The 18,840-nt window shown below is 29.3% G+C and overlaps 1 protein-coding gene across 21 annotated transcripts in view; it reads right to left on the bottom strand.

Annotated features, from left to right (window-relative positions):
* LOC145293059 (myotubularin-related protein 13-like) overlaps window positions 1-18,840 on the bottom strand; it is a 508,291-nt gene that overhangs the window by 60,510 nt on the left and 428,941 nt on the right. For 12 of the 21 annotated variants that reach the window (XM_080139396.1, XM_080139398.1, XM_080139388.1 and 9 more), the window contains one exon: window positions 4,152-4,391. The exons of the other annotated variants lie outside the window; for them this stretch is intronic. In XM_080139396.1, the coding sequence (XP_079995522.1) occupies window positions 4,152-4,391 (240 nt within the window). The remainder of the gene's footprint in view (window positions 1-4,151; window positions 4,392-18,840) is intronic. 21 annotated transcript variants of the gene reach the window in all.

The raw sequence follows: 18,840 nt of genomic DNA, 5'->3' as shown, positions 1-18,840 counted from the left end.
AGGAATAGTTATTGACAAATTCTTGATAGTGTCATCAAGACACAGAAGATAGAAAAGTCTGAGCCAGAGTAAAAATTAGAGATATTTGGTTTGATTGTTTTATGACATATCAACCCTTTTGGGATTATTTAATGTTGAATTGGTACTTGTACAGTTTAATAAAGACATTAAAAAAATGAAAATATCAAAAAAAGGTTATATTGTACATATCCGTTTTGGGTTGAAGATCTCCGGGGGGGGGATTTTTTTTTTTTTTTTTTTTTTTTTTTTCCACTTAATTTAATCGAGTAGTTTTGGGTTTTTTTTTTTTTTTTTTTTTTTTTTTTTTTACAGCGGAAAAACACGTTTTTATTACAGTGCGTTGACAGTAGCCATCTTTGAATATTTTGAACACACCACAGAGGAGATAGCTCAGTTTAAAGCACTGACACTCACTCCCCATTCTTAAGACTAGCTTTTCTTCTTAAAAATAGAACCTTTTGCTCATATCATGACAAATTATTTCTTTGCTGTAAAAAAAAAAAAAGTAAATAAAATAAAACAAAACTCTACTTGATGAAATTAAGTGAATTTTAGTTTTGTTTTGGAGAACTTCAGTCCATAACGGATATGTACAATATAACCTTTTTTCTATATTTTCATTTTTTTAATGTCTTGATTAAACTGTACAAGTACCGCTGAATCTAGTAATTCTGAAGAAAGTTCTTATTCTTCACATTATTTATATCTTTAAATATTTATGGTGTTTGGTTTGCTATTTTTTTTTTTTTTTTTGTATATAGAAAAATTGTTTTTGATTTAGCAATTTGATTTGGAAAGGGGAAAAAACAATAACAATCTTTGGTGCATTTCACATCAGAAAGAGTAATATTTGGGGTGGCCATTAACAATATAAACAAACATTTCTGTCAAAAATATTTTTAATTATTCATTTACTAAATTAAATACAAACATTCTAATCTTCTTAATTGTACATTACAAATTCTACATAATTAGAAATACCTGAATGTTTTTTTACAAAATTGGAATGTCCTCATTTAATAATAAACATATATATGCAATTATTCTGTCATAAAGCAAAGTAATGAAAAACTGGGAAGCAGAGGGAAAAACAAAGTTAAAGTATAATATCCAATGACATGTAATGAAACATTGCTAAGATCTAAACTTGTAAATATCTGCACAAAAAAAAAGTTTATAGTAAAAACTATTTCAACAAAAGTTTTGTTTGGGACTTTTGAGATGAGGATTCATAATGTGTATTTTATCCTTTGAACTATTTTCATCTTGTTATATTCAAAGCATTTCGGCTGATGTAACCTTTGACCTTCTTTAGGTATATCTTTTTGAACATGTTAACCTTTTATTCCAATTAAAGCCTTTATTCACACAAATAAATTAGCATTCATTAACACTAAAATTTTGCGCAGATTTTTTATTTCCACTAAAAGGCTCCCATATTCAAAAGAAAAAAAAAAAATTATCAAAAAAAAAAAGGTTGAGGATTACATTTAGAAATGCTGAGAATATAACAAAAATTAGAATAATCGTCTGGATTATTTAAATTCAAATAAAAGTTTTGTGTATTTCTACAGCATTCAAAACAATGGTTACGATGTCAAAGTCGAAATGCAATCCATGACTTGTTATCCTCTTGTTTAAATCCATTCTAGATAAAAATTTCTTTTTTCTCAGAAATGCAACATTCTGTTCCATGGGTTAGTAGTACTATTACTAAATCAGACTTCAAACAACATTGTTAGTAGCAGATGTCCAAAATCAATCAGTGAAAACTAAAACTAAATTTTACAATCTTCCACACACATCTATTGTTACTATTAATTTAAGATCAATATTTCATTTTTTTTTTTTTTAAATCACTTTTTCAGTTTCAAGCCAACTGAAAAACATTCACTGCTTAACGAGGAAAAATTTTTTTTTTTAATAATTCTGAAATCATAAAACCGTGTCAATAAAAATTACTTCCAACTAGTTTGAAATATTGATATAAAAACTTAATATAAAAATTATGAATAGAATATTTCCTCACATAGTTCAGAAAAAAAAAATGGTTTAAAATATTAATGCTTTAGAAATATCAAGCTGTTTACTTAAAAATTTATTCATCTGATTTGTTTATGGCATATCAACCCTTTGAGTTACTTAATACTTCAACAGTACCTATGATTGAGTAAACCCAATTTATTGACGACAAACTTCTATTTTACCCACACCTTTTCATAAAAATATATAAGTGCTTAGTAGATTTGAACACATCTTGCTGATTCAATCCAGATGATAATACGTGGTCAAATTTAGATGAGCTAACGTTTTTATCATCTTCTAAGTTTCACAAAGATAACGTTTATGATTTTAAGTTGTTTTTTTTTATGTCTATTTGGATATGCTTACTACTAATACTAATAATAAAATCCATCGAAAAAATTGATAACAGTGATTGGTTTTAATTCTTTTTGGAAAAACGATATTGATCTTAAATCAGTCAAAATTGATCAACAATAAATGATAAATTGATAATCACTTACTCTCACAGGAGAGATCTAAAGGAAGACACCAAAATAGACATTAAAAACTGCACAAATGGAGCAGTTAATGAGGAGGAGGGAGCATGAACTTTAAGTACATCAATATTTTATTTTTATATAAAACATTTTCTTTACACTTTAAAAAGAATTTTTAAAAAGTAATTTTTTTTATTATTATTCGTTTTAAATTAAATTTGGAATTAGAAAAAAAAATTTACACAGGATTTTTTTCTACAATATTTTTTTTCAATTCCTTACTTTTTCTTTGCTTTTTAATCGCGGTCACTTTTCCACAAAAAGTATTTCAATAAAAAAAAATGCCCTTACGCATAATCAAACTTAATACTGAAAATTAGAATTATAACAAAAGGTGTTTGTATTAAATACTAAAGTAGATAATAATTATTTTTATTGCTTCTGATTATAAACAACCAGTAGCAATAATTTAGGATCAGTAATTGTAAATCAAAACTTTAATATCATCACAACTTGTTTCTAATTTAAAGTTGAAAATAAAAATAAAAAAACAGAATTGCTAATTAAGAAAATACATGCGCTTGTTTATAAATTAAATTTTACTTTCTCATTCAAATCCAATTTAAAAAGGTCTTTGTTCAGAATACCCCTCTACTGAAAAGCACAAAATAAAGTTCTGCATGATGTACATACCCAGGACAAAATGAAAATAGCATATTCCAAAAAATATGTAAATTGATCAAATACTTTCATTTTTTATAAATAAAATAAAATTTTATGAATATCAGGAGTGACTGTCCCTCCACACCAATTTTGAAAAAAAATTGAAACAAAGGAAGATAACTCAACAATAATTCACACTAGATTTATGCTGTAATGCACACAAATTCCCATTAATCACTTAAAAATGAGTTTCTTTATAAAAACTACTTGATCAATTTACATAATTTTTTAAATGATATTTTTTTTCATTATGAGTCCATATATCATACTGTGCTTTTTCATTTCACCATATGCACATTTGAACTGTAGTCAAACATATCCGATGAAGGAAAATTTCTGAAACATCATACAATACCAAACTTTCACATGATCATACTAACACGAGTAAAAACACAATGCAGGTATAAAATATTTTTAAAAATACACATATGTTGTATTAATAAAGGGTGAATCTGCATAGTTTATTTCACCATCATGTCTTTGTTTGCTTAAATTTGTGTCTATCCATTACACCTCTGCATTGTATTAACTTCTATAAATTACCTTGATCTTTATGTACACACTAGACAATGCTTTAAGTAAACTACATTATCTCTAGATTTTTCTTTATTTTTGTTTTTTAATATATGGGGAAATTCTGGAGAAGAACCAATTTGAATTCGCTACAAATATTCCACAGGTTTTTCTTCATGTTAAAAACTGGTTACAAGAAAAAAATTCATATTAAAATATAGTATAATTCTTTACAGATTCTCTTGTTGAGAAACGCATTCATCTATCAAATAAGACAATAGCAGGTACGCTCATCTTCAAACTATTAGTCACATACAGACACACAGAGGAATTTAAACACATTTATATCGTATTAATATATGTATGCACTCAGAGTATCAATAATCAACTTACATGGACCTCCATTAAACGTGGGAGCCAGTATAGTGCTAGACGCCCGTGTAATTGTGCTATTACGATGGCCAATGCCTGTAGGGGTGGTGGCTGACGATAGTTTGGTCTCAGAAGAATGGACCGCAGCTGACATGGTAGCCGAGGAGGAGGCAGTGCCACTGCCCGCTGCCCCCGGGGTTGCTGATGAGGAAGAAGGCGGCGACTGTGCTGTGATGGACGCTGGTGAGCTGAGGTCTAAGGCTAGACAACAGGTAACAAAGGAGACGAAATGGGATTCAACACCTGTGCACAGGTAAGACACTCACAATGGCATGTACGACATTTAAATTAAATTTTATCGAGCATGCACAAGACACAACCTGGAAAATTCTCAACAGTTTCTTTTGGCAATAGAAATGATACGAAGATTACGAAGAACAGATGCAGAACCAAGATTTCATAAAAATAACAATTTTTATGAAAATAAGCTCAATTTAAGTTTTTTTTGTTTAAAAAAAAAAAAATAAATAAAATAAAATTAAAAAAAAAAAAAAAAAAACAAAGAATAAAGTTGAGATTCCATCAAATAGTACACAAGTTCCATAAAACAAACCCACTACTAGTCGAAAGCCTTAGTGCAATAAGCCAGGATGTTCATTAGCTTTTAAAATAGAAAATAAGAATCCATGATCTCTTCCTTATTTACAATTTTAAAAGCTGATGAACACAGACTTTTTGTTCTACTAGGACTTTGGACTAGTAGACTTTGTCTCATGAAACCAATGGACTATTTGATGGAATCTTAATCGCATTGTATGTAAATAAAGTACATACACCACTCTTCTATTACAACTGAGAACTCTAATTTATTTTTTCTATCAACACAAGATATCCACAAATATATATGTGCACACACAGAGGATGGTGCAAAAGTTTGGACCCATAAACAATTTACTATATAACAATATACAATAAGTGTTTGAATTAATATCCACCTTCTTCCAAACACTTTCTCGCTCAAATAACACATGATCTTTACATATTTTTTAACAAAAGTTATTTCCCTTTATGATTTTAATTTCTTGTGTGATGTTATCTTCTAATGTCCATGAAGTTTTGGAAGTAAATCACTAATTTAAGATTTCCTTAAAAGATAAAAAATATCAATGGAATCAAATCCAGAGACTTTGATGACCATTCAACCAACCAATGGCATCCAATCCATAGAAATGTGTTATTCAAATATGTTGCACGCATTATTCTCAAAATGTAATAGAGCCCAATCCTATCGAAATCGCATAAATGGTCAATGCCGTGAGATCTAGTCGAGATAATAATAAAAATGATGTTAGATATATAAAGAATCTCTACATCAGCTTGTCTACTCGTCCAAACTTTTGCACAATATGTGTGTGTATATATATATATATATATATAGATATATATAGCTTGTGCAAATGACTTAATGGGTAAGATTTAGGCACCTGTGTATCTGCGTATGTATATATATATATATATATATATATATATATATACACACACACAGAGAAAGAAATGTGTTTATACTGTGTAGATTTCAAAAACGCCCAGTTTGTAAAATCAGCTTGAAAAACATGCTTGTCAAGCCACACTAAAGAGTTATATTTTGTGCATTCTGTGGATGAGATTATAACAAAAATTCAAGTAATCTTTGGTTTTCTATTCTATAAATACCTAAATATCATTATATTATAAAAAAAGAAATTTATTTTGTTTTATCTATAACATCATTTAATAATTCAAAAGTGAAGATCTTATTAAACACAAATCTCCACCAAAGTACAATTTTAAAATTTTCCATAAATTTTAAAATCATTAGTATTTTCTGATAGACATGGGCAACATTGCCACTTTTGGACAAATCCTCTGAACCAGATGACCTATCACCAATAAAATTGTACAAAGATGGTGCCATAGTTATCATGTGAAATTGCTGACACGCATATTGTGTAATATAACCTCCTTGACAGACGTTAGAAAGTTTCGGCTTTTTTAAACAAAACTCAAAACCATTTTTTTTTTTAACTCATTAAATAGCAATGAAATGAATAGCTAAGTTTCATTGTTTAATCATTTATCTGTTTGTTTTGAATGAGCCTAAGATAATGATTAAAAAAAACAAACTTTTTTTAAGTGAATCTGCACATTGTCATACGATAAAAACATGTATAGCATTGGTGGAAAATATTGCTTTTTTAAATTATTTAGAAAATATTTTTCTATTATTTTAACAATGTAACATCTTAAAAAGATAGAATTTTATCGTAAATTAAAAACCTACCATTTGATGACTTCTATTAAAACTTTTGTATTATTTGAACTATTCTCACAGCCAATGTAACCTTCGACTTTCTTTAGAATCTTCTAGACAAACTTTTTTATATCAAACTGAAGTGATCATTTAATTGACAGGTGTAGATTGTTCTTATTCCATCAGCTATAATATTAAATTAATAACCAGCCATGACTGATGAGAACAATCTATCCATAGGGATTAAAAGCATTCACTTCAAAATTTCAGCCAAATTCTTAAGTCCAACAAAAGAGACACAATTTCAACTAGAAGGTTCACAGGTTAGAAAAGATGTACCCAAAAAGAGTCAGGGGTGTATTGGCCAAAATGTTGGCTTCCTGGTATGTCATCAGACTATTAACCTGAAGGCTTCAGGTTCGAGCCTACATCCCTCAAAACTTTTTTGCTGTTTTTTTTTTGTTTGTCTTTTTAATTCGAGCCTTCTTTTGTGATCTACCCTCCCCCAATACACACCTACGGGTACCGACGCCCCCCCCCCCTCCCATCAGGTTTGAGCCTACCTCCTTCCCAAATTTTTTTCATTGTTTTAGTTTTTGTTTTTCTTTGTTTTTTTTTTTAATATTTATTTTCAAGCCTACCTTCCTACCAAAAATTTTTTTTCTTTTTATCCACCCCCTCTCAATACACACACCTACAAACACCTGCGCAATGCCGGGTACTCCCACTAGTCTATAAATATAAAAGCGAAAATGTGTGTGTGTGTGTTCGCTTTTTGTGTATGTCCGCAAAAGGCTTTTTTCGCTGCGCTTCTCGGTCGGCTCACTCCTTAAAACTTTTTATATGCTGTCTAAATGATATCGACAAGTTACGAACGGGGGTCGTGTGTGTATTTAATTTGCCCGACTTGCACGTGCTATTTTTTCCAAATTTTTAGATCGGCGCGTGTTTCTTTCACTTTTCAGTATAAAAAAGCAAAACTGGATTCGAATCAGCCGTTCCTTAGCCCACGGCTGGGTAGTCTCTGGAAAGCAATGTAAACGTTTGGTCAATGTCAGCTTTTCACCATCATATCAGACAATTGCTTTCATTTGGACATTCCCCTAATAAACGGGGGAGCTGGTTTTCCCCAAAGTTGGGTAAAAACAAACAACCCAGATTTTGACCTCAAAAACTGTCCCGCAGAAAATATTAACTGCATCTTCTATTTGACCTCATTAAGTCATTAAGTGCAGGCACCTGTCAATTCTCTTCCTACTTAAATAAATCCAAACGTCTTTCAGTAATTCTTTCTTGCTGGCCAAGCGGTTAATGTCATGTTTTTTTTTGTTTTTCACATTTTATTTTCCAACTTCGCCTCAGGGCTTTGGATTCAATCCTACCTACCTACCAAAACTTTTTACCCCCCCCTCCATGATTTAAGAGCACACACACCTCGAAACACCCGGGCAACACCAGGTACCCCTGCTAGTCTATAAATATAAAAGCGAAAATGTGTGTATGTTCGCTTTTTGTGAATGTCTGTAAAAGGCTTTTTTTCCGAGAAGCAGTCGGTCGGCTCACAACTTCTTAAAACTTTTTAAATCACATAGAAATCATAATATCTACGGGTTAACAACAGAGGTCGCCTGTCTATTTAATTTGCTCGATTTTGAAAAGATAAATATTCAACATTTTTTGCTCGCCACATGTGGATTAGGCTTTTTCGTATAATAAAAGCGACACTAATTCTGGCCGTATTTTTCCAGTCGCGATCGCCGAAAATGTCCGAAAGCAATCAGATTTGATCAATGTGGAAATATTTTCCTTATATCAGACAATTGCTATTCAATTTGGATAATCCCCTTTTTATGGGGAGCTGGTCCCCCCCAACATCTTGGGAAAATAAAAATAAAAAAAGCGTTTTTTTTTTTTTTTTCACACTTTAATTTCCAATTTTGCCTCAAGGGTTTGGGTTCGATCCTCATACTTACCTACCAAAAATTTTATTTTTTTAAATTTTAACCCCCTCCCCCAGAGTTTTGATTTATCCAAAACCACACACCCCCTTCAAACACCCAGGCAATGCCGGGTACCCCCCGCTAGTCTATACATAGAAAAGCGAAAATGTATGTATGTGTGTATGTTTGTGTGTCTGCTAAAAACTTTTGATAGACAGAACAAAAATTCACAAATTTGGTCTCATATGAAAGCCCTATCCTTCGCGCAACAAATATCGAAAAATTGGCCCAAAACGTTAATTTTTTCACCCTGAAATCAGCACTTTCTCATGACGAATTCGTATCTACGCATGCGTCATGACGTCGTAACCTGATTTAATTTAAAGATTTTAAAAAATGATCTAATTTTGTGTACGTCGTGTTAGGTCAGTTGGTTAGAGCGCTGGGTCATTATCTAAAGATTTTGGGTTCGAATCGTGGTGTGAGATGTCTTTTTTTTTTTTTTCGATTTTTTAAATTTTAATATTGAAGCAGGGTTATTTAAGCCATTTTTCACGTAATGTTTGTTTTTCATTTTGCTTATTCTTAGGTTTTCATTAACACCCCTACCCCCACCCCTGCTGACCACACACACCAAAAAACACCCAGCCAACGCCAGGTACCCACCAATTTTTTTAATTTTTAATATTGAAACAGGCTTATTTAAGCCATTTTTCACTTTTTTTTTTGGGGGGGGGGGGGGAGTTTCGGATTTTTTAAAGAAGTTCTAACATTCGTTTTTCTGTTTTCTTTTCTGTTTTTGTTTTTCCAATTTTTACATTTAACATCGTTCGTTTGCCTTACATTAGTTTTTTTTTTTTTTTTTCGATTTTTTTAAGTTTTAACTTTTAAAAATATTTGCTTCGCTTATTCTTGTTTTGATTACCCCCCCCCCACCACCACCATCACCCGGGTAACCCCCGCTTTATTTTTTAGATAAGTTTTAACATTCGTTTTTCTGTTTTCTTTTCTTTTTTTAATTCGCTTATTCTTATGTTTTGATTAACACCCCCACCCCCACCTGACCATACACTCGGGCAACGCCGTTACCCCCCGTTAGTCTATCTTCTATATATATAAAAGTGAAAATGTGTGTATGTATGTTTGTATGTTTTGCAAAAACTTTCGACACTGGTCACGGATTTTTGCCAGATAGGTATCATTTTCAAGTTCCAACCTTCGCCAAACAAATATCGAAAAATTAGCCAAAAACATTAATTCCTTAACCCTAAAATAATCAGTTTTGTACAGGGACGGGTGCCTAAAAAATCGTTCCTTCATTTTCTCTGCTCCTGCTACTACGACAATGATGTCATGCTTGACCTAAAATATGTTGACGTTAGTTTAAAACCACCTGCAAGTGTTTTTAAAGCTTTAATCTTATCTATTCTCAATTGTATGCCTCTTTGGCGTAGGGGTAACGTGTCGGGCATTTTTTTTTTACGCCTTAGCCTTGATGTTTCGGGTTCAAGCCTGTCTTTCTACCTAAACTTTTTTTTCCTCTTCTACACCTTTTTTTTCCTTTTACGTTTGTTTGCTGTTTTGCTTTGTATTGGTTTTTCCAACTTTTTTTTAACATCATGTTTTTTTTTTAATAATATTAAAACAGGGTCACCCTCTCCTACATACACCCCCCCCAAACACCTGGGCAACGCCGGGTACACCCGCTAGTATATAATATAAAAGGCAAAATGTGTGTGTGTGTGTGTGTGTGCATGTCTGCCAAAAACTTTTAACAGCCACGTAGGACCGTGACAAAATCGGTATCGTTTAAAAGTCCAATGTCTCGGATGACAAATATAAAAAAATTGGCCCAAAACATTAATTCTTTCACCATACACTGGGGTCAGTTTTTTCATCAAAATTTTTGCAAGTCATTCAAACTTCATGCCAATGACGTCGCATAAAAGACGTTATTTCAACTGCCTGTGATGTCACAATTGTGGTAGGTGTATCGATAAAACTGTTTGTTTTTTGCGTTTTTTTTTTTACTTTCTTTTCCTCCTCTATATCATGGGTTCAAGCCTGCCTACTACTCCTAATTTTTTTTTTATGCGCTTGGACGGGTACTTGCTGGTTTTTTGTTTGGTGTTTAACCAACACCCTTACCCAGGCTAGTAATACAAATAATGCAACTTATTAATGTTCACCTCCAAGTTTGAAAAGTAGCAACAACTTTGATAAATTTTAATATTAAAAAAACAACTGAGTAAAAATAAATATAAAGACTATTTCCTTCATTATTGTTAATGTTTTGGGGCATTTTACAATATAGTAAAACAAACCAGAATGTGGTCATAAAATAAATATACAACAAATAGATGTTACCAAACGTAAGGTAAGTTACTCTTCTATCTACTTAGATAAATTTTTTGTTGTGTCTAACTTATTTTAAAGCGTTTATTTAGTTTAAAAATATAAGTAACACCGGGTCTTAAGTTAGAACAAGAAAAAATGGCTGACATGAGATGTTCATCTGAGAAGTCTTCAAACTCTCTCCTAAAATAAAATTAAAAAAAAAAAATTTTTTTTAAATAAAAAATAAAAAAAAATAAATCGAATATACTGGTATAAATTCAAATAAATATCACAGTTACATTTATTGGATGCCATAGTTATATTATGTGGATCCTTACCAATATTTTGTTTAATTTTCGATTTTTTGAGCGATTATAAAAATTCTTGAGATGACTGTCTCATGTCAGCTATTTTCTTTTTTTTTTTTGTTTTGTTTAACTTACGACTCTGTACCACGTGTGTTTCAAACTAAATAAATGTTTAAAATAAATTCAACCAAAAACATTTATTCAAATAGAAGAGCAACTTATCTTGTGTTTGGTAACATTTGTTTGTTATATATTTGTTGTTTTTGGCCATTCTTTTCGTTGTTGTCTATACTGTAAAATGCCTTCTTTTTTTTTTTACTTATGTGCTATGAACAGATTCACTTTTGGTTATTTCATCTTGAGTGCATTCAAAACAAACGAGTTTGATGTTTTTTTTAAGTTATAAAACATTTCGAAAATAATTTACATTTTTTTTCTACCCTTTTATGAATTTTGAAAAATGAAAATCCCATTTTTTTTAACTGGTTATAAATTATCAGTTTGTTTTAAAAAAGCTAAAGAAAACAAACTTCATCTGTACGATTAATCTCTTCTCGAAAGATGACTCATGATAAATAGATAATTAAAAATTAGCAGTAAGTTTTGAATAAGTAGAAAATTGTCTGAAAATAAAAGCTCAACATTTTAGCGATGAAAACGTCTAAATATTGTGCAAATTGAAAATGATTTTCCAGGTGTGTTGAGTGTGTGAACAGTAAAATACTACAAGTGACCAACAACTCTACTGAAGGAGAAGAGAATAGCAGATGGACCGAGACAGACGGTCAGGTTGAAGAAAAGTTAACACATGGGAACAAAGGGATATTTGCCTTTCCCATCCTCTAAGAGGAGAGATGACATGCAAACACAGGAATAATTCTATCTAAAAGTGAATGTAAGCCAGGAGAACAGAAAAAAAAAATTGACAGATTTCAGTAAATATGTTGAGGCAGGTTTTTCCTTATGCATGAAATCTCAGATCTTGTGATGACGGGGCATTCAACCACTGATTAATTTTGTCCCAAATATTAAAGAAACTCAAAAGTTCAACCAGCCCCAACATGGAGAGAGGAGAAAGAGAGAGAGATAGGAATTGGAGTATAAAAAGAAATGCTCCACATTTTTCATTGTAAAAGAGGTACAGAAATCCATGCATATTGAAGTGGTGTTATTAATCGATGAAAAAGGAAGCCGCAACACATGTCGGGGGAGGCAGAGGCTATCGAACATGCTTCGATGATGATATTAAATAAGTGTCCTCAAATAGAGAAACACTTATAATCATGGGTGGCCAATGAGCACATGCAAGGGAAAATTATTAGGAGAGACCTTTAGCTTTATAGAAAATCTTTTTGTAAGTGTAAAGAATAATGTTGTGAAAGCGATTGTGTAATTAAAAAAAAAAGTACTTGGCTATTTCTGTTGTAGATTTGCAATCTTGCACGCAATCAATACTAAATAATCCGAGGTATATTAAAGAGTTATAACAATGGGGAGATAACTAGAGTAGTCTTTAATATGATAGTAGGATGGATATCTTTTATTAGGGAAAACCTTTGTAAAAATAATTCTCAAAGTTTGGAATCACAAACTTATCCATATTAATACATTTTTATATCATTTGGTACATGAATTTTATGCAAAAGAAAATTCATCTTATTTACACATGGCTGGGCCCTCAAAAATCCTTAACATGACATATTATTTTAAACCTTTTTCAACAATGATATAGATATAATTATTTTTGCTGTTTCAGAAAAAAAAAGCAATTCTTAACCAAGAATAAGTTTGATTTTATTTATTTTTTAGTTTTTTTATTACAATTAGGTTGGCTAAGATCATTTAAAATATTACTAGTTCAGTTATATTATAAAAAAAAAAAAAAAAAAAGAATGACAAGTTCATGATATTTAAGTCAAATCCTTTGTTAGTTATAATAAATAAATAAAAATAAAAAAAACAGCCCTGAAGAAGAGATCGGCCCAGTTTTGAAAGCAAACATCTGATAACAAAATCACAAACATTTTAGGAGGTATGTGTGTAGTACATCATTTATGATATAGCAAAGTGTTTCTCTTTTCAATTTTTGTCCACCTCTAAAAAATGTGCTAACATAGAAATTGTTTCAACATTATAGTGGACATACATTATTATTATTACTACTATATTAAGAAAAGAAATTGATCCCTCAATTTTTACTACAGGTAAATAAAATGCTAACTTATCTTATATATTTGTAATACCTGAATTCTTAGATGTTGTTATTAAAAAGATCTAAAAAGTGCTGTGGTCAACTTATGCTGAGTCTTCAATTCACATGAACTAAGGCAATGTAAAAGAAAAAGGAGGTAATAAAAATCATACGACAAAAATGATTTCAGAGCACATAAAAAAATGGTTACTTTTCTGTATGATCAAGAGTTTATGTAAAAATATTTGCTTCTTATCTACCATTTATTTTTCATTAAAAGTAAATAAATGTTTGTAAGACAATTTTATGATTACTTATGTTGAAATGATGTAAATAAAATTCTATAAAGTGAAAGATTTTTGTAAAATAAACATTAAAAATTAAAATGAGTTTATTTAATAATTTTGTGATTAGTTATATTGAAATGACATGAATAAAGCTTTGTAAAAAAAATTGTAAAAAAAAAAATTAAATATTAAAAACTAAAATAAATAAAAATGAGCATATGATGTTCACATGGAACATGCAAATATTTTAATTGGAGGCTGGAGTTAGTAGAAGATGATGTGGAGCAATAAAGTGCATAAGATGGAGATGAGAGTTGGATTTGGTCAATCATAAATAAAAACAAAATTCAGATGAAAAAAAAAAAAAGTTTGTAAATCTTTGTACATTTATTTCAACATATTTGTTGAGTCTTTAGATTGACAGACCCAATATGTTCCAAAAACAGATTAGGGTTGTATATAAAATTTAAATATCTCTTCCAATTTTAAAGCAAAAAAATGAAAATAAAATACTGAGCAGATTGATTTTCTGAACTTAGAGTGTAATCTATTTACATCATATTTGTAAATTAATTTCTCATATTTTTATGAATTGTTATTAATCAGATGAAATAAAGTTAAATATTTATCACCCTTCAATAAAATTTGCTTTAGCCAGTTCATGTTCGCATAAATATATAGATATATATATATGAATTAAACCTTTTTTAAACAACTTATATTTTTTTACCATGGTTAAAAAAAAAAGTGTTAAATGCTATTCTCTCATTAAACTGTTATAATTTAAATTGTGCCTGGCAATCTAAAGACTAACCAAATGTTTTAATGAATTTCATCCAAGTAGATGTAATGTTCTTTGTAACAAAGACAGCTTTATGTAAAATCATAAACATTTGTAATTGAACTGATTACAGCAGACATAAGTTTCTGTACTTAATTTTAAAAAAAACATGCTTTTTAATGGCAATCATAAATAATAACAATGGACCTGCCAATAACATGTAAAAAGAAACCTTATCGCCACAAATAAAGTGGGAGGGGGACAATTAATATGAAATGGTAACAATTAGATTGTCACTTGGAATAGAAGTTGTCTGCTGAACATTTACTGACAAACTAAAATAATTGAAAATATAAATCTCAAAGTTAAAGGAAACATTTTAAAATCCAAATTATGTTTCACTTAAAATAAGAAAAAAATAGACTTGTAAACATTTACTGAAACAGAAATGACAACAAATGTTCAAAAAACAAACAGAAAATTGTGAAACTGAAAGAACAAAATAGAAAATGATATTTTCTAGAAATTTTAAATATAAAAAGGAAACATGAACGATTTAAGTTTAATATAATGAAGATAATTCTCAAGATGCTGGAATGAAATTTTTTTTTTTTTTTTTTTTTTTTTTTTGCTTTTCTGTATATGAAAAATTTCAGTTTACATTTTTATTCAATTTTTTTTTTTTTATTATTAATTATAATTTTAGAAAAATTTATGAGGATATGAATACATATTGAAATATTAATCATCTTTGTCAATCAAATAGTGTTTATCTAGGGAAAGTTTATTCCAATCTAACATCGTTTATATAGGAATCAAATTGCACAGTGTTGCCCAAAAACTTCCTTTTATCTAGCAAGTTTCAAGAACAGAATATTTGATATCCTTAAAAGTATTAGATTTTAAGATACATGTTCGAATCAATGTTTTCAAAAAGATAAACAAATCAAAAATGTTTTGTGTTTAATATAAAAAAAAAGTAAATATTTCGGCAAAATGTATATTTTTTTTTTCACTGTAATGATAAAAGTGGCATCAAGCAAAATTTGTTTTCTTTCATATCTTGTATAAGTAATTTACTCTTAAATCTTACAATAACTGAATTTTAAATTGTAACAATCATATTGCTTTGGTTTTTTCCAGAATCCCCTCTATATTAAAAAAAAATAAAAATTAAAAATAATCTGACATAAGGAAAATATTATATTAAAAAAAATCATAAACTGATCAAGTGGTTTTATTTTTAAATAAAATAAAATTTATGAGTATCACTCACCGTTTTGAAAGATCTCACGAAATCAAGGGAGATAACTCGCCAATAATTAAAATTCATGTTGTAATGTCTATGAATTCTCATTAATAGCTTTAAAATTTTCTTTATAAAAATAAAACTACTTGATCAATTTACGTGATAATGATATATTTTCGTTTTGCCACTGGTACCTACATCATATAGATTTTTCTTTCTTTTTGTTTAATATAGGTGGAATTCTGAACAAGAACTATAGATTTTATTTACAAATGATAACTCCTATAACCGTAAGAGAGTGAATAAAGATTGAAAAGGGAGTGAAGCTCTCCATTATTCTTTACTAAAAAATATCCTTAAATTTGAACACACATCTTGTGCAATACCTATATCTAATCAGATTTGCTGAGAGAATCATTGGGTATGTTTTGTTGCTAGTTCAAAAGACATGAAACTGAAAGAAAAAGCTAAAATATTAAAATAGTTTGAGTCAAGAGACACACATGCTGGTCAAATGAAAGATAGACAGGAGAAGGTGCAAAGGCAAGTAGGAAAATTCAAGTTTAAAAATGTTTAGAAATTGTTCTGTTAAGATGAACTTTTATAATTTAATGTTTTTGTGACAGTAATTTTTATTTTCTTTTACTTATTACTACTTTCAGATTTATTTGAATTACATTCTGAATTAGCTGCAACAATTGTTTAAATGTGATGATAAAATGTTTGATTTAAATTACCAAGTGAATTTTTTTCCAGGTTTCTGAAAATTCATTAATAATTTCTGTCTACATAAAAAAATTCAAAAGATAGCAAAATGAATAGCCTCCAACTACTATTGTCCAGAGTCTATATGCAGTAATTAGATTATCAACCTTAAGAATAAAAGACTACCCAAAATCATTTTTCTTTTGCAAAAAGTTGGGAGGAAAAACTGCATAAAATTTTTACCTTTAAAAATTAGAATTACTTTTTTTCTTTTTTTTTTTTTTCTTTTAATCACATTAAGCACATTTGATAAAAATTCAAATGAAGAAATTAGTAGAAAAACAAATTTTAAATATTTTAGTGAAAAGGATGAAATCTTTTAAATGATTAAAAGAAATGAAGAGCTTAACAGTGTCATAATGCATTCAAATTTGAAAAAGAGCAGAAAGAAATAGTGGTAGTCCAACAGAAATGTAACAAAAGCAAAAGATCAGCAAATAATGGCAACAGAAATATTTTTTCAAAAGGAATTTGTTCAAATTGAACAAGATGAACTTGATGCAAAGTGAAAAGAGAAATAAAAAAAAATTGCCTTTGTTTCGTCTCAAGTGAAAGGTGAATCAGAAATAAAGAGTTAAAAGTAAGGAATACATATTTCACAGGTAACCAATAAAAGACGAGGAAATCACTGAATTTTTAAATGCTTTCTGAAAACTTCAGCTCAGGTGAGTGAAAGAAAATTAAAGCAATAAACAAGCAAATCAATTGTAATACATGAACAAAACTTCAATTCGACATAATAGGAGACTGTGAATAATAAAAGCAACCTAAATGATCTAAAAAAGGCTCTCAGCATGAATCGACTAAAATCTATGGAGAAAAACTAGAAGCTTGACTACTGACTACAATTAACAAGTATTTAATCGGTGCAGACTTACTAAAACTCACAAAGAATAGATTTAACTACATACATTGTTTTTTGTTTGTTTGTTTTTTTGTGCAAGAATTGGTTATTTTTTTTCTCAGTTTCTAAAATATTACTGAACTACTGTATCAATGTCTAGTGAAAAGTTGGTTCATGTCCAGAATTCCACTTATATTTAAAAAAAAACAAAAATAAAGAAAAATCTGTATGGTGTATGAATGCTTGATGAAACAATAATACCATATTTTGAAAGTCACAAATTGATCAAATAGATTTATTTTTAAAATCAAATTTTAGTATTGGAGGCGACAGTCTCGTCTGACACTTTGAAAAAAAAAAAATCTCAAAAACAAAGGAGATAATTTAAAACTTGCAAGGTTTATGTTGTAATGCTATTAATCACTTAAAAATGATTTTAAAAATCAATTTACTTGACTTTTGAAAAATGATATTTTTGTTTCATCATGGATACAAACATGGATTTTTCTTTATTCTTTTTCAATATGGGACAATTCTGAACAAGAACTGAAAAGTTTTATCATAGAGAAAAAATGATATCAATTAATCAAAGAAATGAAAATAGGATATTACGACCAAGTTTGCATAAAGATTGTTTCTGAAATTTTACTTAAAAATAATTTGGATGAATCTAAAAAGTAAACAATGTTTAGGTAGAATCATACAAAAATCAACATTCTTCTTTTATGAAATCATGTTAGCAGGGAGAAGGAATTGTGTAAGTGATCTAAGCATTACTAATGTGAACTACAAAATTGGCAAATAAGGTTCAAATAAGCTTAGTTTTTATTTTTTATATTCACTTGAGTATACTGTCGGAGGAAAGTATTAATTCTACGTTCCCAGTAAAAAAAAATTGACTTCAATGAATCGATTAGAAATATAAAATAAAAGAGTGATTCATTTTAGTAACTTATCGAAGATTTTTCAGCTCACATTTATTAAGAGTGAAAGTTGGATTGAACATAACTTGATTAGTCAAGTTAGTCTATAATTTTCCAAGTAAATTATAAACCAATGACGTTTTTCTTGACCCTTTTGTGATCATGAACAAAGTGTAGTATCTGTTATGATATTGTGCTTAATCTTATATGTTCTCAGTTAGTAAAGGAGAAATCCTTCTAGAGTGAGGAAATTTTTATCCTTTACTCAGAGTGCACCTTTTTGGAGAGATGGATTTTCTGTCATATTAGAAACCAATCTTTTTTTCTAACTCTGCCTTTGTGGTAATGAAACACAAAGATATGGCTTTTTCCTTACATGAATCCTTTAACATCTTGAATCATGATAGGTCACTATGCCATTTAATCATGATAGGTCACTATGCCATTTAATCATGATAGGTCACTATGCCATTTAAGTGATTTGGAGGCACTCTTCATTTCCTGTCAACAAACTTTGTAGAATTAATTTATTATCTTCACTTTTTTTTTTTTTTTAATTATAGGGATTTCAGTGAATATATCATTTTACTGCATTTTACTATTTTATTTAATTCCTCTTAAATTCTTCTCTATTAAATGCAAGTTAGGTTTTCTTAGGAGAAAATTTCCTTAAAGTGAATCCTCTTTTATCTTTTTTTATAAAAAGGTTGTGCCACCCAAATAATTTTTTATTTTTAAAAGTTGTGCCACCCAAATAATTTTTTATTTTTAAAAGTTGTGCCACCCAAATAATTT

Source organism: Euprymna scolopes, chromosome 14, assembly GCF_053919585.1.
Source record: "Euprymna scolopes isolate OS-2025 chromosome 14, ASM5391958v1, whole genome shotgun sequence".
NCBI lineage: Eukaryota > Metazoa > Mollusca > Cephalopoda > Sepiida > Sepiolidae > Euprymna > Euprymna scolopes.
This window is presented reverse-complemented; position numbering and strand designations above follow the sequence as displayed.